The sequence below is a fragment of the Heloderma suspectum genome, chromosome 13 (assembly GCF_057233095.1).
Source record: "Heloderma suspectum isolate Gila_16-S chromosome 13, 16-S_ref, whole genome shotgun sequence".
NCBI lineage: Eukaryota > Metazoa > Chordata > Lepidosauria > Squamata > Helodermatidae > Heloderma > Heloderma suspectum.
Window position 1 is genome coordinate 15,913,638 of NC_139470.1, and position 27,442 is coordinate 15,941,079.

General features: G+C 46.1%; 1 protein-coding gene across 9 annotated transcripts in view; it reads left to right on the top strand.

Moving 5' to 3' along the window:
* The window catches only part of ARVCF (ARVCF delta catenin family member), a 641,936-nt gene that overhangs the window by 539,677 nt on the left and 74,817 nt on the right, over nt 1–27,442 (top strand). For all 9 annotated transcript variants that reach the window (XM_084820398.1, XM_084820396.1, XM_084820391.1 and 6 more), the window contains 2 exons: nt 7,922–8,039; nt 14,581–14,752. In XM_084820398.1, coding sequence (XP_084676524.1) covers nt 7,922–8,039; nt 14,581–14,752 — 290 coding nt within the window. The remainder of the gene's footprint in view (nt 1–7,921; nt 8,040–14,580; nt 14,753–27,442) is intronic.

The following is a 27,442-nucleotide window of genomic DNA, read 5'->3' on the forward strand; positions in this document are numbered from 1 at the left end:
CAATAGTGATCTTTCCAACAACACTGGGGGCCTCTCTTGAGCCAGTAAACCTGTCTCTGCAGCAGCAGCTACAAAGTAATGTTCTATTTATTTCTTAAATTTGTATCCTGCCTTTCCATCAAATGGTGCTCAGGGCAGCTAAGATGAGCAAAATACAAAATAAACTATGAGAGATCTGTCAAAACATAAAAACAACTATGTAAAACAACGAGGTCCCTGGTGGTTCCACATGGACCTATGGCCTGGTTGGAGTCCACCAGGAAAAGATCCTTCAGTGTGGTGGCCCCCTTCCCATGGAACTCCTTGCCTTTAAAGGTCAGGCAGGCACCAACGTTGTGTTGCTTTCGGCGCCTCCTGAAGACCTTGTCATTTCCAGAGGCCTTCCTTGCATGATCTGCTGCAGTTTATTAAGTTTGGAATCTGTTTCTTTTAAAGTATTTTAATTGTTTCAGTATCTATTATTTTATCTGTTGTCCACTGCTCCAAAATCTTTGATGTGGGCTGGTATATAAATACTGTAAAAATAAATAAATAAATTATTAATAATCCATAAAACCGATTAAAAACAACAGGGAGTTGACCAAACTGCAACATGTACAGGGACCATAACAGTCAACTTATGAAGCCAAAGGCCTGTCTGAATAATAATGTCTTTGCCTGCTGAGGGAAGGTCATCACAGAATGGGGTTTAATGGGCCACCCTTGTCGAGGAGTTCCAGAGTTTGGGAGCAGCCCAAGAAGGCCCTCTTGAGTTCCCACCAAACCCACTTCAAATGTTCGCAGGAGAGAAAGAAGGGCCTCTCCTGAAGCTCTTAACATCTGGTCAGACTAATTGGAGAGGATATGGATCTTTCAGGGTTTGAACCAGCTTTTGGTTGTATGCAGATAGGTTTAGATACAGGGTGCAACAAGTATTGGAAGGAAGGAAGGAAGGAAGGAAGGAAGGAAGGAAGGAAGGAAGGAAGGAAGGAAAATAATTCTACTCTCCAAGTGGATTAGATTTTTTAAAAACGAATCTTCAGATGTCAGGGGGGGAGAAGGAAAGGGAATGGTGACGGGTGTGTGTGTTATGGATATCGTTATTATTATTGTTATGTCACTATTATCATCATCATCATCACATTTATATCCCACCCTTTTCCTCTCGCAAGGAACTCAAGGCGGCTCGCACGGTCCTCCCTCTTCCTCTCCATATCATCCTCACATCAACCCTGTGAGGTAGGCTAGGCTGAGAGTCAGTGACTGGCCCAAAGTCACCCAGTGAGCTTCATGGCTGAGTGGGCATCAGAACCTGGATCTCACAAGTCCCAGTCCAACATTCTAAGCACTACACCACATGGGCTCTCCTGACTGCCATATCCTGATCACCATCCAAATCACTGTTACTGAAAGCCCTTCTCAGGCTCACTCTGACTTCTGAACGGTCTGTTTCTAAATCCAGGCCACAGCCTTCTAGAATTGTTCCCCTCTTCTGTATAACCATGAGAACTAGAAACTTCCAATAAAATAAAGTATGCAAGCTTCCATGCGTGTGCGGTGAAATCATAGGAAGCCTTCATGATGCAAAATCCTCAGTTGGAGGTTTTGCAAATGACCATCAATTTATTTGGCTATGCTTTTGGGATTGTTTTTTTTTTCTTTTTTTTAATCCTGTTGTCCTTGTGCCATCTTTCTTTGCTAATCTTAAACAGAGGCATTTGCTGCATAATCCAAGGTGACACGGGATTGCAGGATGCTGGAAGAGATGCAAAAGTTTTCCAGTCTACTGAGGCGCTAAAGCTCTGTGCTCGGGACTCAAATCTTCTTTACACTAAGGGTGCGTGCACAGCTACTGGGACAGTCCAACCATTAAGGGCAAAGTAGGAAACTAAGAGGCCAACATTCCAGGGATGCCTGTTTTAGCGATGCAAATGTTGCAGGATGTATTTGTGTGGCAGAAGAGCCAGCACACTCTGTCACACATTTGTATGCACCCAGTTCAGGAGAAGAGCACCTCCTTTGCATGCAGAAGGTTCCAAGTTTAATCCCTGGCATTTCCAGTTGGAAGGATCACGTAGCAGCTGATGGGGTGGACTGTTCTCTGCATGAAAGCCTGAGGGCCATTGCCGGTCAGTGTCGACCGTACTAGGCTAAATGGACCAAGGGTTTGACCTGTTCTAAGGCAGCTTCCTGTGCTCTTAGGGGAGGGGCCACAGCTCAGAGGGAGAGCACATGGCAGGCAGAAGGTCCCATGTTCCGGTAACAGGAAATATTGTGCACACTGATACAAAGCTGGTGCGCTCCCCCTCCATGCAGACTAAGCATGTCGAGGCGACTGTGTGAACAGCCCTCCTGTGTGGCTGCATAATATGGAGCATAAATGCAAGAGGCAAAAGTTAATGCATGTGCATTTATCTGTTAGAAATCTGCAATAAGATTCCAGTTTGGTAATAGGTCTTTTTGCCTTCTTGACTCCAAAAGCATAGGTTTTGCCATCCAAATGAGGTTTTGCCCCCCAAATGAGGTTTTGCCCCCCACGCATGCGTTATTGTGTATATCCATATTTCTGTCCTGTTCTGTAGTCCCTTGAGGCTTGCAGGGGAAGCTGGTAGCATCCAATGGCACTCAGAACAAGGCAAGAAGAAAACAGGACTATGGACAGCTCCAAGTGGGACCTGCTGGCTGGAACTCTCCTACTAGGATGATAGGAGGATGTTGTCTCAGCAGGGAGCTAAAGCCAAGTGAAGCCTGCTGTAGGCTTAAAATGCATTTTACCTGATTTTGTAGCTTGAGACTTACACAATATAATATACTGGGGAGGTGGAGGTTCTGCTGGGGACTCGATCCCCAGAGGATGATGGCAAGTCTGTGTTTTCTGGCTGGGAGGGCCCTGAATAAGGCTCTGACTGCCCTACCCCGAAGGTGGTAGCCTGTGCCTCATTCCTATCAGAATCCTCTGCTGCACTGGAACATCCAGGGGCTGGAGGTAATGACAATTTCTGAGCCTGAGCAAATCTTGAAAAACAATAGCTACAGGATGAGCATTTCTGACCATGTCAGTTTTGTACCTAGGGATGGCATGGGTGCTCAACTGGGTCCAGGAGCCCACTGAATCCCCCACCCCATCCATGCCCCCAAACCTGTCTCTGCAAATGCCCACTGCCATGAGAGGCCAGGACTTACAGCATCCACCCAGTCTCCATGCGAGCCCTATTTTAGTGTAAGATGGGGACTCTGTGTTTTTTGTCAACCTACCGTTGCACACAATGGTGGCCATGAAGGGTCATTGCAGCCATATTAGAGGCCTCTAATACAGTTGGAATGGCCCTTCACAGCCATGGTTGTTTGCTGCAGTAGGTCTACGAAAATCCAGAGTCTCCATCTTGCTTTAAAATGGGGCTCACATGGAAATAGACACCCTGCACCACTGCTGAGCCCCCCCCCCACACACAGCCCCATTGGCTTGCCCCTCGCTGCTCACTGGGTCGGGTAAGTAGCAAGGGTTTGGCGGGCAAAGCACCGAGCAGGTGTGGGGGGTTCCAGCCATCCCTATATGTACCAACTTTTTCCAGAAACACTGACTTAAATATTCTCTGTACAAGGACTTTTTAAAAAGTATGGTTTCTGCTTAGACAGTCCCCTCTGGACAAAATCTGTTTGGTCCAGTTGACAGAGGGTAAGATGTGAACAGCAGTGTCTTGTTGCTGAGTTCTGCTAGCGGCCTGTCTGTGTGTCCTCCCTTGTCATCTGATCAGGACTGTAATACTAATGTTCACTAATCCAAGAAAATAAAAAACAGTATTGCCTCTGCCTTTCTGGAGCACTGATATCTGCAAAACGGATGCTATTACAAGTGTAGCAGCCTAAACGGTCTGCTTAAAATTCTGTCCTGAATAGGTGACAGGAAACTGGTGAGGCGGGAATTGTATTTGGGATGTAATCCGATCATTTCCCCATTAAAATTCTGCCAGGTTTCCTTTAAAGGAAGGGCGCTTCAGAATGAAGGAGAACTAAAACATAGAATAGAAGTTAAAAAAAAAAATACATGCTGCTCCAGGGGTTCATTTTCATTGCAATTGTGTTATCCTTCAAGCTTTAAATAAAAATGTCTCATTTTTATTAAAAGCTACTGGAAGGCGGAGCTCCAACAATTATTACGGCCATTGCTTCAAGGTGTCATCCAAGTATTTCGATTCCTAATTTCCATGATATAAAGGCTCGACTTTTCTAATTAATTGCTTAGCTATGCTTTTCCTCTTTGCACCTTCCACCTATTCAAAACTGCATCAGAGCCAGACTGCACTGGGGACAGACATAATGAGGGTGTCCAGTTGCCCTTTATTAATCAACAGCTTGCACTTTGTTATACTGTTGTGAGCTTGGCTGGCTTGATCGCTTTGAAGGAGCAGTTGAGAGCCTGACAAAAGAATGCTAATGCAACTCTCCCCTGAAGGTTATGACTTTGAAGCTGGTGTGTGTGTGTGTGTGTGTTAAGTTTAGGGAGGAAAGGCAAGTAAGGAGGGACATGAGTGAAGTTTATAAAATTATGCAGTGTGGAGAAAGTGCAGAAAGAGACTTTTTTCCCCTCCTTTCCTCATATCACTAGAACCCTCATCGCTACCAGGCCAGGTTCAAGGTTTGGGTACCAGCGTACAAAGCCCTAAACAACTTAGGACCAAGATACCTGGGAGAGCGCCTTCTCCCTTTCCAACCTGCCCGGTCACTGAGGTCATCAGAGGGCCTGCTCCTGGTGGTTCCACATGGACCCATGGCCCAATTGGAGTCCACCAGGAAAAGAGCCTTCAATGTGGTGGTCCCCTTCCTGTGGAATTCCCTGCCTTTGGAGTTGTCTTGTGTTGCTTTCGGCGCCTCCTGAAAACATTGTTATTTCAGGAAACATTCATCGAGTGACTGGCTGTGGCTTATTAAATTTGTTTTTGTCAGAACTCTGTTTCTCAAACAAACAAACAAACAAATGGTGCTTTTATTCTTCACCCTGTCTGCTGTTCACCATTCCAAGGTCTTTGGATGTGTAGTGGAGCCAAGACCCACAGGGACGCTAATGTTTTTGTTAGCAGTGATGCTGATGACATCAGCCACCCCCCTCAGACTTCTCTGTTCCCTCTGAGCTTAGCTGCAGTCTTCACAGCAATGAATTTTCCCAGCAACAATATATTGTCTCCTGTTGCAATGCGAAGTATGTTGGGGTGGCAATTAGGGGGAGCTGGGGGTGGCAACGGCCGACAGGAAGCTCTGGCGTGGGCTAGTCCATGAAGTCACGAAGAGTCGGAAGGGACTGAATGAATAAACAACAACAAAGCTTTAAAAAACACTGGAGATGAAAACTGCTAGAACTGGTTTGTTGCTATGGATCAACACAGCTGTCTGCATTTTTGGACCTTCCTTGGGGGTGAGGCTATGGGGACTGTCATGATGAGTTTCTGAACTTCAAAATTTACCACTGCGTCCCTGGAATCTGGATGTTTTGAATGAAGAGGATTGGCAGGAGATTTAGGGCAGACAAAAAGGAAGCACTTCTTCACCCAGAAATAGTCATCCTGTGGAATTCTGCGTTCCACCAGAGACATCCGCCAACTGAGATGGCTTGAAATGGGGATTTGACAAATTCATGGAGGATAAGGCTATCGGTGGCTACTCCTCATAATGGCTGTAGACACCAGTTTCTGGGGAGCGACAGCACAGTCTTCCTTGCAGGCTAGTGTCTTGCTTGTGGGTTTCTCAGAGCCATCTGGTTGGCAACTGTGGGAAGCAAGATAAGCCTTTGGTTTGATCCAGCACAGCTATACTTTTCTCCTAGTACAGAGGTTCACACACTCCCTCCTGATACATTGAAAACAGGCCAGCGTTAAGGGTAGATATGGTTGCGCATAGGGGCGGCCCCCCATCCCTATGCCAGCTGACCCACCCTGTCTAAAATGGGCCATTTAGGCCTGTAATCTCGCATATATGAGCCATTCACGGCGCCATTCTGTGTACAACTTAATGTGCACCTGTCACGATCACTGTTTTGTTCTTTACAAAATGGCAATCACAGCACTTGAGGATGGTTCCCAGATGAGCACCAGTGGCTTCAGGGAGCATGTGGAGGGGTGCGAGTGGCGGCGGGGGCTCAGCAGGAATGGCTCCAGGGCACGGGCAGAGGGGTGTCCACTGGGCAAATCAGGCGCCCGCACCGTCCCTAGTTGGGCACCTGCCAAGGGCCCATGCCCCAGCAGGGGCCCCCTGACAAGAGCTCCATGAACCATAGGATCATAGAATAGTGGGGTTGGAAGGGGCCTATAAGACCCCTGCTCAGTGCAGGACTCCAAGTGAAAGCATCCCTGACATATGGAGGGTGCCAGGTTAAGGAATCTGCTCCAGCATAACAGTGCTGGTCTTTCCAGAATTTTCCAGTACATAGCAAGGGCCTTTTTCTGCACAATGTGAGTTTCTGCGCTCTGTGCCGAAAGAGTAAACAGAAATACAAAGCAGCGCTGTGGTTTATTTCCTTTGATGTATGTATCTAGAAGACATTTCCATCTCAGCCCGCATGCCGAAATGAGAGAGCCCCCTGAAGAAATGCAAAAATACAAATAAAAGAGGCTGGTATTGGTGGGGTGGATTCCAGGCAAACCTCATTACCCATTGGGATGTGACTTCCAAGCAGAAAAGCATACAACTCCTTGTTAAGTCAGCCACGTTGTATTTGTATCAAGTATCATTCCAGGAGTTCAGTTGGCTCATGGAAATGGATGTTTTGCAAAATAAAAAGAGGATGGACTAGTTCACTTGTAATGCTCTCGTCTCAATGCCAATTCCATCGGTTCAGAACGTTGCTTCCTGCACTGCCTGATTGTTCATCCGTTCCCTTGGCCCTCTTCCTACCTTCTCTCCCTATATTATTACTTTTGCATTCTTGATCAAAATGGGGTTCCCCCCCACAACCTTGAGGGCCAGAACCATTAAAAATGGGACCACACAACATTCCACAATCTGCATGCCCCCTGCCTCTGGATGGGGCTGCGTAAGATTTACCATTAACAGCCCACTTCACCTTGCAGTTTAGATCCAGGGCTGTTCAACAGTTTCTGGAAAAACAGCCCTGTAACACACACACACCCATTTTTATGTGGGGAAAAGGGGCATTGACCATAATCAAGAGGCATATTTCACCGCTCCTTGCATCTCATTAGAATCAATGGAACACAAGTGTGTTAGCTATATGCGATGGATTGTCGTTTGTTGTTGTTACTGCTGTTGTTATGAATGAGTGTTAGAGTATGTGTAGGCAAATATGCAGGCCTGGATTCATTGCTAGCCTTAAAACAGGACATGATTGCTCAAGGATCAGTCTCCCCAACTGTAAAACAGGAGCATCAAGTGTCTACCTCACAGCAGTGTTGTAAGGGCTGATATCCACTCTGGACACAATTCTAATTATACGTATTTTGGAATTAAGTCCCATTGAAATCAATGAGGGCTACGTCTAAGTAAGCCTCTTAGACATGGTGGACAACCCATGGGCCTCCAGCTCCCACCAGCCCCAGCCAGCATGGCCATTGGGCAGGGGTGATGGGAACTGTAGTGCAACAACCCTCTGTTCAACCTTGAATGCATTAAGGAACAACCCTATGCATGTTTAGGCAGAGAGAAAGTCCCTATAACTCCCAGCATTCCCCAACCAGTTAGCAATTGTACCAGTGTGACAGGTAGGGAGGACACTTGTTTTCCCCAAGTGCGAGGGCAGAGCTAAGGTTGAAAGGCCACTTCTCATACAACACTTCAGCCACCATACTCCGCTGGCTCTCAAAACAATCTCCTTTTCGTGTTGGTTAATTCAGGATCACTAGATTCTCAATTACTGGAATGGCTGCACAAGGGAAGCTTGCTTCATTTGCTGTGAAGATTATGGTGTGAACTGTCCCTTACCTCTCATTCACAGGAACGTCAGTTCGGATGGAGCTGAAGCACGCAGGAGGCTCCGGGAGTGTGATGGCTTGGTGGACGCCCTCCTTCATGCTCTGCAGTCTGCCGTGGGCAAGAAAGACACAGACAACAAGGTGATCTGCCATCCGCCATGATTTGAAATCTACATTCATTGTTCGTGGGGGAAATGCCTGTCTTTACCAAATGTGAATCTTCTGATTTGGGGGTGGGGGGTGGGGACAAGGGATGCACTGAAGGAGAGTAATCTCAGAAGTGGGATGAGATGGGGGAGTTTGAGGCTGTCCTGGGCTGCCTTTACACTAAAGAAAAATCCCACAGTCCTCCCATTCCGGAGCCTTTCTGCATTTACAGTGGGCTCCCAGACAGGAACCACATGACTGCTGAGAGGGGAAGCATTTAATTTTCAAGGTTCCATAGAACTCAGTGAAACAGCGCCATCTAGTGGCTGTTTTAATCGCATAACATTCTGAGTTCAAAAGATAGTTCATTAGTTCTGGATCTTTTTGAGATGGAATAACCAGGAAATCCCCTTCATGGATCACTGCCTTGTTGTGGCGAAGGGGCTTGCGTAACTCAGTGAAGCCATAAGCTATGCCGTGCAGGGCCACCCAAGACAGACAGGTCATGGTAGAGAGTTCTGACAAAATGTGGTCCACCGGAGAAGGAAATGGCAACCCACTCCAGTATTCTTGCCAAGAAAACCCCATGGAATGTATCACAAGGCTAAAAGATATGATGCCAGAAGATGAGCACCTCAGGTCGGAAGGTGTCTAATATACTACTGGGGAAGAGCAGAGGGTATTTCCAAGTAGCGCCAGAAAGAGTGAAGCGGCTGGGCCAAAGCCGAAAGGACACTCAGCTGTGGATGTGTCTGGTGGTGAAAAGAAAGTCTGATGCTGTAAAGAACAATATTGTTTAGGAACCTGGAATGTCAGATCAATGAATCAAGGTAAGCTGATCAAACATGATGAAACAGGTGGTCAAACATGAGATGGCAAGATTGAACATTGACATCTTGGGAATCAGTGAACTAAAATGGACAGGCATGGACAAATTTAATTCAGGTGACCATCATATCTACTACTGTGGGCAAGAATCCCTTAGAAGAAATGGAGTAGCACTCATAGTCAACAAAAGGGTGGGAAAAGCAGTACTGGGGTACAATCTCAGAAACGATAGAATGATCTCAGTATGAATCCAATTCAAACCATTCAGCATCACAGTAATTCAAGTCTATGCCCCAACCACTGATGCCGAAGAAGCTGAGGTTGATCGGTTCTGGGAAGACCTACAACACCTTCTAGAACTAACACCAAAAAAAGATGTCCTCTTCATCATAGGGGATTGGAATGCTAAAGTAGGAAGTCAAGACATAACCGGGATAACAGGCAAGCATGGCCTTGGTGTACAAAATGAAGCAGGACAAAGGCTAATAGAATTTTGCCAAGAGAACACGCTGATCATAGCAAACACTCTTTTCCAACAGCACAAGAGACAACTCTACACATGGACATCACCAGATGGTCAATATCGAAATCAGATTGATTATGTCCTTTGCAGCCAAAGATGGAGAAGCTCTATACAGTCAGTAAAAACAAGACCTGGAGCTGACTGTGACTCAGATCATGAGCTTCTTATTGCAAAATTTCAGCTTAAATTGAAGAACGTAGGGAAAACCACTAAACCATTCAGGTATGACCTAAATCATATCCCTTATGAATATACAGTGGAGGTGAGGAATAGATTTAAGGGATTAGACCAGATAGACAGAGTGCCTGAGGAACTATGTACGGAGGTCCGTAACATTGTTCAGGAGGCAGCAACGAAATCCGTCCCAAAGAAAAAGAAATGCAAGAAAGCCAAGTGGCTGTCTGATGAGGCTTTACAAGTAGCTGAGGAAAGAAGGGAAGCGAAAAGCGAGGATGAAAGGGGAAGATCTATCCAACTGAATGCAGAGTTCCAGAGAATAGCAAGGAGAGACAAGAAGGCCTTCTTAAATGAACAATGCCAAGAAATCAGGAAAACAATAGAATGGGAAAGACTAGAGATCTTTTCAAGAAAATCAGAGATCTCAAGGGAATGTTTTGTTCAAAGATGGGCATGATAAAGGACAAAGAAGGCAGGGACCTAACAGAAGCAGATGAGATTAAGAAGAGGTGCAAAGAATACACAGAAGAACTATACAGGAAAGATCTTAATGTCCCTGATAGCCATGATAGTGCAGTCACTGAACTTGAGCCGGACATCCTAGAGAGTGAAGTCAAGTGGGCCTTAGAAAGCATTAGTAACAACAAAGCTAGTGGAGATGACAGTATTCCAGCTGCGCTATTTAAAATCCTAAAAGATGATGCTGTTAAAGTGCTGCACTCAATATGCCAACAAATTTGGAACACTCAACAGTGGCCACAAGACTGGAAAAGGTCAGTTTACATTCCAATTCCAAAGAAGGGCAATGCCAAAGAGTGTTCAAACTACCGCACAATTGCACTCATTTCCCATGCCAGCAAGGTGATGCTCAAAATCCTACAAGCTAGGCTTCAGCAGTATGCGAACCGAGAACTACCAGAAGTACAAGCTGGGTTTCGAAGAGGCAGAGGAACTAGAGATCAAATCGCCAACATTTGCTGGATCAAGGAGAAAGCAAGAGAATTCCAGAAAAAACATCTATTTCTGCTTCACTGACTACGCTAAAGCCTTTGATTGTGTGGATCACAACAAACTGTGGCAAATTCTTAGAGAGATGGGAGTACCAGACCACCTTACCTGTCTCCTGAGAAACCTGTATGAGGGTCAAGAAGCAACAGTAAGAACCGGACATGGAACAACCGATTGGTTCCAAATTGGGAAAGGAGTACGACAAGGCTGTATATTGTCGCCCTGCTTATTTAACTTATATGCAGAGTACATCATGAGAAACGCCGGGCTGGATGAATCACAGGTTGGGATTAAGATTGCCGGGAGAATTATCAACAACCTCTGATATGCAGACGATACCACCCTAATGTCAGAAAGCGAAGAGGATCTAAAGAGCCTCTTGTTGAGGGTGAAAGTGGAGAGTGCAAAGGCTGGTTTGAAACTCAACATTAACAAAACGAAGATCATGGCATCTGGCCCCATCACTTCCTGGCATATAGAAGGGGAAGAAATGGAAACAGTGACAGATTTTACTTTCTTGGGCTCCAAGATCACCGCAGACGGTGACTGTAGCCATGAAATTAAAAGACGCTTGCTCCTTGGGAGGAAAGCTATGACACACCTAGACAGCATAGTAAGAAGCAGAGACATCACCTTGCCAACAAAGGTTCATATAATCAAAGCTATGATTTTCCCAATAGTAATGTATGGCTGTGAGAGCTGGACTATAAGGAAGGCTGAGCGCCGAAGAATTGATGCTTTCGAACTGTGGTGCTGGAGAAGACTCTTACGAGTCCGCTGGACTGCAAGGCAGTCAAATCAGTCAATCCTAAAGGAAATCAACCCTGAGTGCTCATTGGAATGACAGATACTGAAGCTGAAGCTCAAATATTTTGCCCTCCTAATGTGAAGAGAAAACTCTCTGGAAAAGACCCTGATGCTGGGAAAGATGGAAGGCAAAAGGAGAAGGGGACGGCAGAGGATGAGATAGCTAGATAGCATCACCGATGCAATGAATATGAACTTGAGCACACTCCGGGAGAGAGCGGAGGACAGGAAGGCCTGGCATGCTATGGTCCATGGGGTCACGAAGAGTCGGACACGATTTAACGACTGAACAACAACAACAACAACAACCAGGAAATATTTCTGGATGTGCCCTGGAGGTTCAAAACATCATTTAAAGGGCCCACAAACTTCCGTGAGTGAGCAATCTCAATAATAGGATAAAAGCTCCGTGTGAAGGAGCCCCTGGTCATTTTTTGTGGGCTTGGAAAACAGTTGTGTTCACAGGTGCTTAAAAGATAACCAGCCCTGCTGGAGCAGGGGTGTCGCACTTCGTTAGGCTGAATTACATTTCAGAGAAGCGCTCAGGGGCCACATTGCAGTGGTGGGTGAGGCTGATAGCAGAAGGGGTGGGGTCAAATGCCAAAGGGGTGGGGTCAAAACACCAAAAAGACCATTATATTTCAGCATAACACTCTTACTGGTAGTAAATAAGCCTTAGGAGAGTCATTTCAACCTTTTCAGATAAGGCAAAAACTTCACAAAAGCTGAGAAACCACCCATCATTGGTGGTCAGGTGAAACGGGTTGGGGCCAGGAGGGGCATGGCCTTCTGGAAAACCCTGGAGAGCCAAGATCATCCTCAGCAATCCTTCTCCATGAGCCCCTGCCAAATGAAGTGAGGCAGGTGGCCACCAGGAAGGGGGCCTTTTCTGCTGTGGCACCGTGACTGTGGAATGAGCTTCCTAGAGAGGTCTACCTGGCACCTATGTTGTACTCCTTCCAGCGCCAGGTGAAGAAGACCTTTTTATTCTCCCCGTATTTTAGCATTTTAGCTTCCTAGTCTTTTAGTTGTGGTGTTTTAAATCTGTATTTTAAATCTCTGCATTACTGCTAGTTTTTATTCTGGTTGTGCTCTTACATTGTGGTTTTAAGCTTTCATGTTTTATATTGTTTTATGCTGCACTTTGTGGTTTTAATTTTTGTGAACTTCCCAGAGAGCTTCGGCTATTGGGCGGTAAAGAAATAAATAAACAAACAAACAAATAAATAAAGTTGAGAGCCCATGTGGGCTGGATTTGTCCTGTGGGCCTGAGTTCAAGACCCCTGTGCTAGAGGAAACTGCAACTTCCTTTGCATGGAACTATTCTTACTGATGCAGGTCAGCATATTTTCTTCCTCTTTCATCCTGAACCCTGGAGTTTGGGGTGCGTCTCCGCTTCCTACCAGCACTGTCTTTCCAGGGTCTCATGTGGAGATCTTTCCCAGCCATACCTGGAGGGGCCAGGGATTGAACCTATACTGTGCCAGCTGCACTGGTTAGTTCCAAGCCCAATTCAAAGTGCTGGTTTTGACCTTTAAAGCCTTAAATGGTTTGGGACCAAGTTACTTGAAAGACCACCTGCACCCATATCAGCCTGCCCGCACTTTAAGATCAGAAAGAGAGGCCCTTCTCATTTGCCCACCTGTAAGAGCAGTCAGGTGGGTGAACACACGTGAGAGGGCCTTCTCTGCAGTGGCCCCACAGCTTTGGAACAAGCTGCCATCAGAGGTCTGCCATTCTCCCTCATTGCAGACTTTTAAGAAAGCCTTGAAAACATATTATTTTACCTTGGCCTTCTATTGATATGACTGCTACTGCTGCTGTTAACATCGCTGGTGGTTTTATTGTTGGTTTTAATTGTTGGCTTTTACTGTTGTTTTTATTGTTTTTATTGTTTTTATTGTTTTCCCACTTTTAATATTTTAACTGATTTTTATGTATTTTATTGTTGTAAGCCGCCTTGGGAGGGCTTCTGCCCTGAAAGGTGGCCAAGACATATTTTAAATAAATAAAAATAAATAAACCTGAGACCTTCTGCATGCAAAGCAGGGGCTGTACCACGGAACAACAGTCCTTCCCTTAGTTGCTGGCTGCTGTGCCAAAGGAGTGGGTCTCAGCGCATGCCGAGTTGCTCTTTTTCTCCAGCTACTGTAGCCTGCCAGGGATGGGCAGAATCCATTTCCAGCAAGCTTCCAATATGGACGTTTGAGGCTTCTGGCTGTTGTTTCCCTGGCTCTTGACAAGCCACTGATAAATGATCCTACTCTGTGGTCTCAGGCAATGTTCTTTCTGCCACCTGGGACTCATTAGATGGAGATTCCGCCCAGCAGGGCTCATACACGCAAGTGTGCTCTCTCATTGAGCTATAGCAAAAAATGGGGCCGGGGGGGGGGTAGAAAAAAACATAGTGTTGTCCCCAAACTACTTAAAACTTACAAGTGCTTGATGGGGTTTACTTATTAAGGGAGGGAATTTGTCTCAGCAGTAGAGTACCTGCTTTGCATGCAGAAGGCACCGGGTTCAACTCTGGCATCTCCAGTTAAAAAGGACATAAGAACATAAGAGGAGCCATGCTGGACCAGACCAAGGTCCATCGAGCCCAGCATTCTAGTCACACAGTGGCCAATCAGCTGCCCATGGGAAACCCGGCGTTGTTGCACTTGTGTCCTACTTGTGGGTTGGGTTTCCCGTGGGCAGCTGGTTGACCACTGTGTGAACAGAATGCTGGATTAGATGGACCTTGGTCTGACCCAGTAGGGTTCTTCTTATGTTCTTAAGTGAATCACAGTACATATGAAGCTGTCCATCTGCTGGATCATCAGCTGAAGTCCTGCTCTAGTTACTTTGCCTTTGGTACCCCACTTTCTGGAGACTGGGAGCCCCTAGCTCAGTGGTAGCGCACATACTTTGCATGCAGAAGGTCCTAAGTTCAATCCCCAGCATCTCCAATTAAAAAGGATCAGATGATGATGGGGAAAGACTTCAGCCTGAGGCCCTGGAGGGGTCAGTTGGAGTAGACTAACCTTCTCCAACTTGGTGTCCTCCAGATGAGTTGGACTTCAACGTCCATTGAAGGGTGTTATTGTTGTTTTTACCCTGTCTGTGGTGCAAGATAAATTCTTATAAATGGTGACTGCTTTTTCTTTTCCTTTGCTTTTTCCTTTCTTTGCTTTGATAATTGCTTTGCCACAGTCTGTGGAGAACTGCGTGTGCATCATGAGAAACCTCTCGTATCATGTCCACAAAGAAGTCCCGGGAGCTGACAAGTTCCAGGAACTAGAAGCCAACCAACCTGGAGGCCTGGGAGGGACTCAGAAGAAAAAGAAAGATGATGCGGGCTGCTTTGGTGGGAAGAAGGCCAAAGGTGGGTATGTGGCCACAGCCTCAAAGTAAACTTGGTCCTCTACACTCTGTTGATACAAAATGGCTTGTCCAAGAACGAGTTTTGGTCTAGACTTTTGTGCTTGAATCCCGGTGTGTGCATGGATCTGCTCCCCCAGATGTATGTTGCACTTTTGAATCATCTGATTGTTCTGTATTCTCAAGGTCCTGTAGAGCAGTGCCCATGTGGTTACATGATAACGGAGTCCCTGTGCATGTGCCCCAAGTCGCACATCAAAACTAGCACATACACCGGCTGTACCTACCATGAATCAAAAAGTCCCTGGTATAAAAGTAATCTCACGTCAGCCATGGGCTGTCCTAGTCCAGGGGTGGGCAGCTTGTGCCCCTCCAGATGTTTTGGCCTACAACTCCCATCATGCCTTACCATTGGGTATGTTGACTAGGGCTGACAGGAATTGTAGGCCAAAATATCCGGAGGGCCACAAGTTGCCCATCCCTGACCTAGTCAGAAGTCACCATTTTCAACACTGGGACCTATCGTGCAAGGTTGTCGTGAGGATTGCTGAGCAAATGGATGTGAAAATTGAACACTTGTAAAGCCCTGCATAAATGACGCTGCCGTGATTATGATGGCTGAGGTGAAATGACCCCCTCTCTCACACTTTCAACACCCTAACTGGAACCTCCCATCCCTTCCTCCCAGAATGCCCCATGGAACGACATTGTGTCATAACATAGCATTGCTCTGGTGAGCATTCTGGGTAGTTTAAATACGGCAGTTGGATCTGGGAGGAGTGACTATGAATGTGTACCCCCACCCTCAAAATTCCTACCATGAAAAGTGGAAAGGGGAGACAGTTCCCCCCTGCTTTGCCAAATTCCCCTTCCCAATAAATTTGGCCTGATATTTCAGGGAACTGAAAATTTGAACCAGCCATAATCACAGTCGTTATTTTTCTATAGTGCATACCCCACTACTTGTATCAAGATTACAGGCCTCCGTCACCTCCTTGTACTAATGGTGGAGAGAAATGTCAAGGGTAGATCATCCTTTCACATAATGGGGCACACATAGTATATATGCTAATTCAGTAACCCATGAAGCTATGGTCAATTTGGGTGTATTTCAGTGTGCTTGGGCAGTTGCTGATACCCATCAACTCAGAAACACAGAGCAGAAAGGGAGAGGACACCATGGGTCCAAACCCCTCACTGTTCCACACACATCAGCCTCCACCCCATATATTAACCCTCATGATCAGGGATCACAGTAGGCCATAAGCAGATGGTAGGAGGAGATCAAAGCCCCCCACCCCCCAAACAGAGAACTGTGCACCAAGCAACACATGGCTGATGCAGGTTAGGAGGCGATGTGCTTTGATCATTTCCTTGTTCAGATCCATAGTGTAGAAGCTACACAAGGACGTTTGTGAGGAATTAGAATCCCAGGGATAAAGAGGAACAGATAAGTCCACAGATGGTTTGTCAATGGTTATTGGCCATGATAGCTAAATGAAACCTCCAGGTCAGAGGCAGTGTATGTCTGAGTACCAGGTGTTGGGGAAGGGGGGATGTTTCTTGGATAAAAATTCCATTCCCCCCCCCTTTTTGAAAGCAAGTTTCTAGCTCTCTTGAGGAAGACTCGAAGCTTCTGCTCAAATCTTATAAAATGGAGTGTGCGTCTGGCCAAAGGCCAAGGGGCAGGACACTTGTACTTCTTGGCACAGGGTCTTCTTTCTGCAGATCTGCTTTGTTGCTCATGTATGGAGGAGGTGGATTTAGTATGTTAAATGCTTGTCCTGCTCCTGGGGGTGGATAATAGCTATTGTGGGTGAAAAATAAGCCCATTAAGAACAGAGAACCAAATTAATGAACAATTGCCCTGTTTCAGTTTAACCTTGCCTATTAGATGCCAGCCCGAGTGGGGAAATCTTACAAGCATTTTCAAAAGTTTTTTGGGCCTTTGAAAAGCTTTGATGTCCCTCTAGGTGTATCTTTTAGGGGTGGACAAATCTGTCGATTTCAGTTTCCCTCAGTTTCTCATTTTTCCAGTCTCCAGTTCATCCCAAACTTTTGAGAGCAAAAGTTTGCATGAACATTTGTTTGCATCTTTGTGTATATTTCCCCAAATACATGCATTTCTGTATGCAATTTTACCTAATATTCTCTGCAAGCAGTTTTCCTACTATAAAGCATTTGTGAACATTATTTTCACAACTGAATGCACTTTGTGTATACGTTTCTGTAATAAACACAATTTTGAACGCATGTTTTGATTGGAGAACCCCATTGCCAAATTTGCAGAAGTGTGAATTTTAAAGGATGACTTGAGTTTCAGTTTGCATATTGGTTCAGAAATGCGAAATTTGGTAAGTTCACATTAGAACATGAAACAAATAAAATTCTCTCCCATCCAGCTTTCAGAAATGTGACCCCCTCCACTGCAGTGGTACAGTCCAGCAAGAGCTGCACCATATAATTCTGCTGGTTATGAGTTTCGATGTCTAATCTCAGTTCCCTCATCTATATTAAGGGGGCTATAAGTGGATATAAGCCAGGTTGTAGACAGGATGTGTTACTTACCGGGAAACACTTTACAGACTAAAGGATGATATAGAAATTAATTGCTAGAGTAGTTAAACAGCTGTAGAATCTGGAATGTTTAGCCCAGAATGCCAGAGCATGGACAGATGTCTTTGTTCTGTATTAATAGAAGGTATGTATCTGTAGCATGGTGCTCTGTCTGTTGACTCAGAAGCATGCTATGTTCTGTCAGCCTGATTTCCAGGCAAGTGTACAAAGGATTTCACACTTCATTTATTTATTTATTTTCATTTAAAAGACTTCAACTCTGCCCTTTTCCCCCAACAAGGCATGCACGGTGTCTAAAACGTTAAACATAGTGCCACAGAAATAAAGTACAAAGCATAACCATTTTTACACCACTCAGAACCATCATAACACAATATAATATAATATAATATAATATAATATAATATAAAAAACAGAACAACAAGATAAAATACCAGCCTAGATTGGCTTGAATAAGAGAGAAACAAAAACAAAAGCAGCAGCAAAGAGCAGCCCTTTTGAGTTAAACTGGACCCCTTCCAGCTGCACTGGAGCACAGAAGGGGGAGGTTTTCACATCATCCATCCAGTCTTTCTGTGATTTCAAGCTGAGAGTGCCACCTCAAGCCAATAGTGCAGTATGCCCCTGTAGACCAGGCAAATGCTATTTTGGGTTGCATTAATAGAAGCATAGCTTCCAAATCATGTGAAGTACTAGTTCCCCTCTATTCAGCACTGGTTAGGCCTCATCTTGAGTACTGTGTCCAGTTCTGGGCGCCACACTTTAAGAAGGATGCAGACAAACTTGGGGGGGGGGTTCAGAGGAGGGCAACGAAGATGATCAGGGAACCGGAGACAAAGCCCTATGAGGAGAGACTGAAAGAACTGGGCATGTTTAGCCTTGAGAAGAGAAGACTGAGGGCAGATATGATAGCGCTCTTCAAGTACTTGAAAGGTTGTCACAGAGAGAAATGCCAGGATCTCTTCTTGATCATCCCAGAGTGCAGGACACAGAATAATGGGCTCAAGTTACAGGAAGCCAGATTACAGCTGAACATCAGGAAAAAAATTCCTGACTGTTAGAGCAATACGACAATGGAACCTATTCCCCAGGGAGGTGGTGGGCTCTCCCACACTGGAGGCATTCAAGATGGGGCTGGACAGCCACCTGTCAGGGATGCTGTGACCTGGATTCCTGCACTGAGCAGGGGGCTGAACTCGATGGTCTTGTAGGCCCCTTCCAACCCTACTATTCTATGATTCTATGGTTCTGTGAGCAGGAGAGTGCTACTGCTCCCATGTTCTACTTGCGGGCTTCCCACAAGCAGTTGGTTGGCCACTGCGCAAGCAGAATGCTGGACTAGATTGGTCTTTCGTTTGATTCAGCACAGCTCTTCTTATGTGGTTCTGTTCTCTGTGCTTACTCAACGTTGTCTGGAAGGTCCTTAATCGCTCACATTTCTATGCAAATGTGTGCTGTCTGTATTTTAATCGATCACATTAAAAGCAGCCACGTTGTCACGGTTATGTTTCTTTAAACTGTCAATGACAGTTGAGCAGCTTTTAATCATCTAGCACTTCTGACCTCTCCCTCTTGGGCACGAGTGTGTCACAAACAGATTGTACTGTGAAAAGAGATGAACCAAGTGCCACCTTCTCCTTCTCCTCTACCTCTTTTTCTCCTCCTTTGAGAAGACTTTTTTTTTTTCTTTCATGTGCATCCACGCAAGTTCATGCGTTCGGTTTTTCATGTCACCTTAGAGAAATTTGGCTTCCAGATCAAATTAAGAAATAATAGGCAACATTTTAAAGAAAAACACACACACAACCCGCCGCCCCAAGTAATCCTTGGTTTTAATTCCTGCTAAATTCCTTTCTCAGTTAAACCTCTGAGCAGTGTTTGTGTCAGGGCCTTGAGTCTCCAGCCTAGAACCTTGGCGTATTCCTCATCTAGCCACTGTGTCTAATCAGCTGCGGGCAACCAGCTTCAAGCATCCCTGACCTTCATTGTTTTGAGCCCTCAAGAGACCTCTCACTGATCGGCTTGTCGCTTTCTGCACCATCATTGCTTCATCCGTGTAGCTGAGTGCCTCTCCATATGGGCAGCATTTTTCCGTGTCGATATGTAATTCAAATGGAGGGAGTTCATGGTTGCCTACTCAAGAGCATTTGTCTACAACAGGGGTGAGAAACCTCTAGCCCACAGGCCTAATCGAGCCCATGGAGGTTCGAAATCTGGCCTGCGGAGGGTTAGGCACCCGCCCCCTCCCCTTCCTAAGCCCCTCCTCCTCACCAAGCCCCACCCCCTCTCCTGAAGGCTACTGAGCACTTGGGGAGAAGGCAGGGGAGAGGAATCCCCATGTTATCTCCCATCTGTGATCTCCAAGCCCCTGGCACTGACCTACAAAGAGGTGCCCTGGTCACAAATTAGCTTCCCAACACACGGAGGCTGGAACAGGACTGCGCGTGCTGGCTCCACCCACCCCTCCCCCAGTATCCGCGCATTCAGCATGGACATCTGACACATGACCAGTTGCTTGCACATGGACATCCTTTGTGGATATCCGCACTCAATGCGTGGACACTGGTGGTGGCATTAGCAGTGGGGCACACAGGGTTGTGGGGCGGTGTGGCAGTGAGGTGTGTAAGGTTGTGGGCAGGGCCAGCAAATGCATTCTGGCTCTAGCCTTCATGGGTAGGGAGGCAATTTGTGAATAGGGGTAGAGCGCCCCCTGAACTCAGAGCAGTGTTTTAATTTTTGAATAAGAAATTTTCTCCGCCTGCTCTTGGATAGGCTCAGTTTACGCAGATTAAGCCAGCGGTGTGTCCTGTGTCCAGTTCATACAGCATTTATAGAAAGTGTTGATTTGGACAGCTGAATTAGCGGATCACCCTGCATTGTAGGGATGGCAGTAGAGAACTCTGAAGATGGAACAATGGTTTGTTTTTGCATCTGTGTTTGATTTGTTCATCCATCGTCTCCCAGCCTGGTACCCTCCAGACTTGTTGGACTACAGTCCCTTTCATCCTTAGCCAACAGTGACCATGCTGGCTGGGAGTGATGGGAAATGTAGTCCAACATAGGCTGGGGAAGGCTGTGTTAGTCTTTAAAGTGCAACAGTGACCTTGGTTGTTTTTTCCTGCAACTGACTAACCTGGCTCCCCTGTGGAAATTGTCCCGGCATGGAAACAGATTTCCATATGAAGGGCACAACCAATTATGAGCCTTTATTTGAAGCCCGCAAGACACTTTCATCAGTATGGGAAAAGAATGGGATAAACCCAAGGCTTGGGGTAAGGTGAGGAGGACACAAGCACCAGTAACCCAATACCCCGGAATCTTTGCCCACCTGTTTGACAAATGTTGATTGAAAGAGACAATAGGATGTGTGACTTGCATTGTCATCTAGTCAGGGCTGGTCTCTCTGGAATGTCACAAGCTGTTAACCTAATCTGTGTCAAACAAGCCTGATGTCTCCCGTGCATCCAGAATGTAATGCAATACAGGTCTGTCTCTATCGAACACCAGCGTACTTCTGTCCCCCCATCACACCGAGCCTTTGTAAGCAGCTGCTTCTCTGAACATTGGGCCTTGAGCAACTGCAACTCTATCTGCCACATGAGTGTGCATCATTCCTGTACAGTTCCAAGGGCACATATCTGAGCACAATTGTGTCAAAGAATGAGGGAGAAGCTGGTGCTGTTTAGCGGATAGAAAGGGTTCCTGGAGCATTGGTCCATGTCTCAGTTCAGACAGCAGGTGGGGGCTCACATGATAGAATGCTCTTCCACCCAGAGCTATCTCTATGCATAGAAAATTAGCATGTCCATGAGAAAGCTAATCCAGGAGGCTTTTCCTTGACATGCTGGGCTTTGTTTTGTTTTTAATGTATGGAGACTTTTAACATTACTTACTTACTTACTTACTTACTTACTTACTTACTTACTTACTTACTTACAGCATTTCTATACTGCTCCACATCTAAACAGATTCCAGAGCAGTGAACAATTAAAAATAAAATGATAAAAAAGATAAAATAAACAAAACCCTGTATTAAAAAGTGTTATTTTTCCAACAACAACAACAACAACTGTGGCTGGCCAGCCAAGGAAGGCTTCCTGGAATAAAGCTGTTCTTAGGAGATGCCAGTAATAACATGGTGTTGGCACCTACCTGACCTCCAGAGGGAGGCCACCACACTGCAGGGAGTTCCATAGAAAGGGGGCCACCACATTGCAGGCTCTTCTCCAGGTGGACTCCAGTCAGGCCATAGGTTCATACGGAACCATGAGGAGCATGCCTTCTGATGACCTCAGTGACCAGGCAGGATGATAAGGGAAAAAGTGCTCTCTCAGGTATTCCCCTCAGAGTAGCATTCAATCATATGAGGCCCCACCTTGAATCTGAAGTGGTATGGGCTTGACACAAGTCTTCCGCCTCAGTGAGAACTAAGGCTAAGTAACCTTGATCAAATTAGTACAAGTGAGGCTTGTTTTTTTATCCTGTAAAGTGGGTATAGCAGTGGTGACTGACACAAGGCATCCACCTTCCAAGAATTCCTCTTGGACAAACACCAGTGAAATGAATCAAAGACATACCAGGTGGATTGTGCCCATCAATAAGGGAAAGCTGATTATAAAGTCTGTTCTTTTGTCTCACAGCCATTGCTCATATCATTTCAAACCCCCATAGCACGAGAGTTGGCCTAAATTTCACCTCAACCCAAGTTCTCTTTGGTGTGTTGAGGCCAAATCAAACTGAGTGGCGAACTTCAGGGATGGAGTGTTTTGGGGTCAAGGGATGAGAGTTCAGGTGTCGTCATCCCCTGCCCCCCTTGGCATATTCAGAGCCACTGCTTGCCTGTAACTCTCTCCAGTTTAAAATCTCTTCTGCAAAAAATTCTGCTTCTGGTGTGATTGTTCATCTGTTTTCTCTTCCTCTCGAAACCCTTTTATTTGTTTTTGTTTCTTTTTTCCTTTGCCTGCTTTTCTGGTTATTAGAGGAGTGGTTCAATCAAGGTGAGTCTTTCTCAATTTTTTCTTTTTCCACACTTCTTTTCTGCCATTGCTACACTTTCCTCTTCCTCGGGGGGGGGGGGAGGTTGGCTCCCTCATTCTGCCCCTCCCTGCCTCCCTAGCTGCATTGGTTGGGTTACGCCCTTCCCTGCTTTTTTGCCTCCATTGCCGTAGATTGCAAAATTGCTGTGGTGAATTCTGGCTGAGCTTCGGCTACTCGAAGAGTAACCCAAACTCTAAGATAAGTTCCTGGAGGAGAAGGCTATCAATGGCTACTAGACCTGATGGTTATGTGCTACGTCTGGTATCAGAAGCAGTATGCCTATGTACTCCAGTTGCTGGGGAACGTGGGCAGGAGGGTGCTTTTGTGCTGATGTCCTGCTTGTGGGTTTCCCTTGGGCAGCTGGTTGGCCAGTGTGTGAACAGAATGCTGGACTAGATGGACCCTCGGTCTGATCCAGCAGGGCTCTTCTTATGTTCTTATGTTCATAGGGACATAGCAAGCTGCCTTATACTGTGTCAGTCCATCTAGCCCAGTTCTGTCAACAATGACTGGCAGCAATGGCTCTCCAGGGTTTCAGGCAGGATTATTTCCTAGCCCTACCTGGAGATGCCAGGGATTGAAACTGCATGCAAAGCAGGGGCTCTACCACTGAGCAGTGGCTCCTCCCCTAGACCATAGGTCAGTGGTAGAGCATTGATTTGGGCGGGGGGGGGGGGAGTGAAGGAAGGGTCCATTCTCCAAACAGCTCTGCACATCCCCCTAGAAATGTAATGAGTCACACTGCATCTTCTTGTGCCTCTGGAATAGCCTGGAAGGGAGGAACTCATGCATCACGAGTGATATGTATGATATGTATGTGCTACTGACGCAAGGACAACTCATCCATTCCTGAACATGGGACTATCTGTGGGATCCATACATTACTCCAGAAGTGCAAGAGGAAGAAAAGCAACTTACTTGCACTTCCTCTCTCCATGCTTCCAAGTCATGCTCACAGAACGGGACTGTGTTTGTCATTGTTTACTGTTGCAGAGTGCATGCTTTGGTCTGCTCTAATGGCGGAGGACCGTTTCTAGAGTTTGCAAATTAAACACTGTAAACAAACACTGGCAGCTTATTATTTATTTTGCTTTCAGCATTTGTATCCTAGCCTTCCTCCAAAGAGTTCAGGGTGGTGTATGTAGTTCTCTTCCTTTTTATGGAAGGAAGCATAACCATTTTATGATTACTACACTCTTGTAGTAAGGTTGATTAGGCTGAGAGATGGCGACTAAGACAACTTTCCTGCCAAACCCCAGTGACATGGGGGACATGGGACGATTATATGGAATTGGCAGCTCTGACTGGAAAATCATGTGCCTATTGCCAAAATTGTAACCTGTACGTATTTGTATTGCTTGTTGTTCTGTCCTGATGTGATGGAGGCCCAGTAGAAAAGCCATGTTGTTCTGAGTAAGCTGATGCTCAGCCTTTATTTTCAGTTCTAATCTGCCCCATTGCAGGAAACACAGATGTGGAGCAACCTGCAAGACAAAGATAATATCATAAAATGTGAAATGTTGTCTATTACAAAAAGAAAAAGAAAGTCAAAACTCTCCCATAACAGCTCAATTCCAGAAGCTAAAAAACATCTCAGAGAAGAATGTGGAAGCTTCTTGTTTGGCTTTACCAAGTCTCCAGGAAAAGACAATCCCAAAGTTGTGGGAGAGCCACTGAGAGTGGCTTATTAGCTGCCTTCGATGTGCATTCTCAGCACACGGTGACGCAGTCAGGCAGATTTCTCTCTTGATCTTACGGGACTATTAGAGGGCCAGGTCAGACTATATGTCTGTCCGCATTGTCTAGGGCTCTTCAGGATCTTCAGCATATGTTTTTCCCATTACCAGCTACCTGATCCTTTTTAGCTGGAGCTGCTGGGGATTGAACCTGGGACCTTCCGCATGCAAAGCAGGTGCTCTACCACTTCAGCTACAGACCCAGTGCGGCAGAACAGAGGCGGCAGCTCGACAGTGCAAGAGGCTGCACGGCAGCACATACAGCTTGAATCAAGTGGGGCAGGAGTAGGCAACCCAGACCATTGGCCACACTAGCTGGGGCTTATGGGAGTTGTAGGCCAAAACATCTGGAGGGCACCAGGTTGCCTAACCTTGATTTAGAGCATTATAGATTAAAATCCCAGTACCTTGTGGGTTGGGTCAGGGGGCTTCCAAAGCTGTAGCAAGACAGCATGGCTCTCAAAGCCATAGATGAAACACATTCCAGGCTATTCTGAAGAACCCATTGCAACAGGCTAGCCTCAATGTTGCACTGATTGTAAAGAAGCTAATGTAAAGGCCTAACAGAACAGGTGGCAAATTGGCACTGGACCGTGGCACTGTTGCAAGCACACAGCATGGGCCAATATCGGAGCACGATGCATCCAGTATTTGTTTTGCTTTATGCACATAAACTTTCCTAGTGCATCTGTGAAAATCTACTGTGATAGGTCTGTAGTAGTGGCACGGCATCATTGTGAGAGGAAACATGCAACAGTATGGTTCTCGGGGTTGGGGGCTGGCTTCTGTTGTGATTTAATGCATAGAAATTGTCCTGCCTTACCTTACCTAGGCTCTGAGCTAGCTGAGAAGTAGGCTATAGTCGCAGTACCTCTTAGCCATGTGAAGTCATGGCCAGCAAGGTCCACACTTGGCTGGCTGAGCACAATCAGGCAGAGCTGATCAGGACCTTGGACAGATCATTAGCTGAAGGCTTCTCAGCGAGGAAAAGGAGAACTGTTGCTTCAGCAGAGTGCAAGAGGCCTTCTGAGACCTTATAAAGTTGGCCACCTGAGTGTGCTGTTGGCTCCTCCCCTGATGAGAAGATACCTAAAATCTTGAAGAGCCATTGGGTTGGGGGAGGCTGCCCTTCTTTTATTTTGCAGAGCTCAAGATAAGGGTGGGCTACTCATGGCCCCCCATATGTTTTGGCCTAAAGCTCCCATCAGCCCTCACTAGCATAACCAGTGGTAAGAGATGATGGGATTTGTAGGCCAAAACATCAGGAGGGGCACATGTTGTCTACCTTTGGCTTAAATTGTGGGCTTAAAAAAAAAAAGTGGAAGGTTCCATACTTTACTCCTAATTCTTAATTAGTGGTTGTCCAAGGAGGACATTAGAATCATAGAATCATAGAACAGAGAGCCAGCGTGGTGTAGTGGCCAGGGTGTTGGACTGGGAGTGAGGAGATCTGAGTTCTAATCCCCACTCAGCCATGGAAGCTCACCGGGTGACTTTGGGCCAGTCACAGACTCTCAGCGCAACCTACCTCACAGAGTTATTGTTGTGGGGATAAAATGGAGAGGGGGAGGATTATGAACACCGCCTTGGGTTCCTTAAGGAGGAAAAAAGGCAGGATATAGATGATGATGTCGATGATAATAATAGGGTTGGAAGGGGCCTATAAGACCATTGAGTCCAACCCCCTGCTCAATGCAGGAATCCAAATCCATAGTTCATATGCAGAGAGTGGGAATGTATTTAATGGCCTCTTGTCTGAGAAAAGATGGAGTTAAAGGAGCTTTTAATTTCACAGCTTGAGAGATTGCAAACCATTTATTACACAAGCTACTTCCCTGTCAGGCAGCCTTCCTGTCCCCGAGGACTGTGGCAGCCCCTGTAGCCAAGTCCCATAGAGCAGGCCCTGTCAACAGTCATTTTAAAAGCTGTCTTTCTTCTGCCAAAGGGTTTGAGCTGCATTTCTTGTCTGAAAATACCTTCTCCCCCTTTGGGATGGGGGCCTGGGTGTTGACAGGCACCATTGAGGGTGTGGGGGAGGAAGGAAGTGAGTAGAGAGACGAGAGTACTATCAAGACAAACCTGATGTGTTAGAACCTCTGGCAGCTGCTGAGTGCCAGAGAGATTGCAGAGCTGCCACGTTACTGCTGTCTGAGGTAGGAGGGGGAGGGAATCAACCTTGGATCTCCCTGTACATTTATTGAGGAATTCAGAATACCGGCTGCTGCTATTTTGAGCCCAACTGCCCTTCCGCCAGTTACTGCATCTAGTGGTGCAGTTGGGTAATCTTAGACCTCTTCGGGAACAATCTTATGCATGTTTAGACAGACAAAAGGTCCTACAACTCCCAGTGTCCTCCAGCCAGCCAGTTGTAGAACTTCTGTCAGTCTAAACATGCATAGGATTGTGCCCTGAAATGATCATGTGTATTTTTACTTCAAAATGAGGTAAAGCTCTGTTTGACTTGATGGTTCTCGTGGTGGTGGTGGTGGTGGGCCTTCCAGCTGTTTTGACCTGCAGCTTCCATGATCCCTCACCATTGAGTATGCTGGCTCATGCTGATGGGAGTTGTAGGCTGAAACATCTGGAGAGCCACAAGTTGTTCACCCTTGCTTCAGAAGATAATGTGTATTCACTTATTTCGCCTTCACCCCATCAGCCTGCCTGCACTTTAAGATCAGAAAGAGAGGCCCTTCTCATTTGCCCACCCACAAGAGCAGTAAGATGGGTGACTTACTCCTCTGTCGTGGCCCCACACCTTTGGAACGAGTTGCCATCGGAGGCAACATGTTCTGTCTTTTTTTAATATTTTAACTATTTTATGTATTTTATTTCTGTAAGCTGCCTTGGGAGGGCTTCTGCCCTGAGCCGAAGCTGAAGCCCAGAGCTGAAGCCCAGAGAACTTTGGCTATTGGGTGGTATAGAAATGAAATGAAATAAATAAATAAATAAAGGTGGCCAACCAAGAAATATTTTCAATAAAAATGAATGAATGAATGAATGAATGAATGAATGAATGGCTTGGAAATGTAGGGATTGTAGTATGAGAAGAGATGACGTTGTGCTGGATCCTGCAGCCATTTCTTTTATGCAAAGGGCAACGTGGGGTCCTGTGCATCTCTCTGTGTGTCTCCCTCTGCAAGAGCTCATGCTAATCATGTTGTGTTGGTTAGCAGTAACTTATTTTTGCAGTGCGGTCTCCTCCCAATGGAGCCTCGTGTGGCACAGAGTGGTAGGCGGCAGTATTGCAACCGAAACCCTCCCCGTGACCTGAGTTCGATCCCAGTGGAAGCCGGGTCCCAGGTAGCTGGCTCAGGTCGACTCAGCCTTCCATCCTTCTGAGGTTG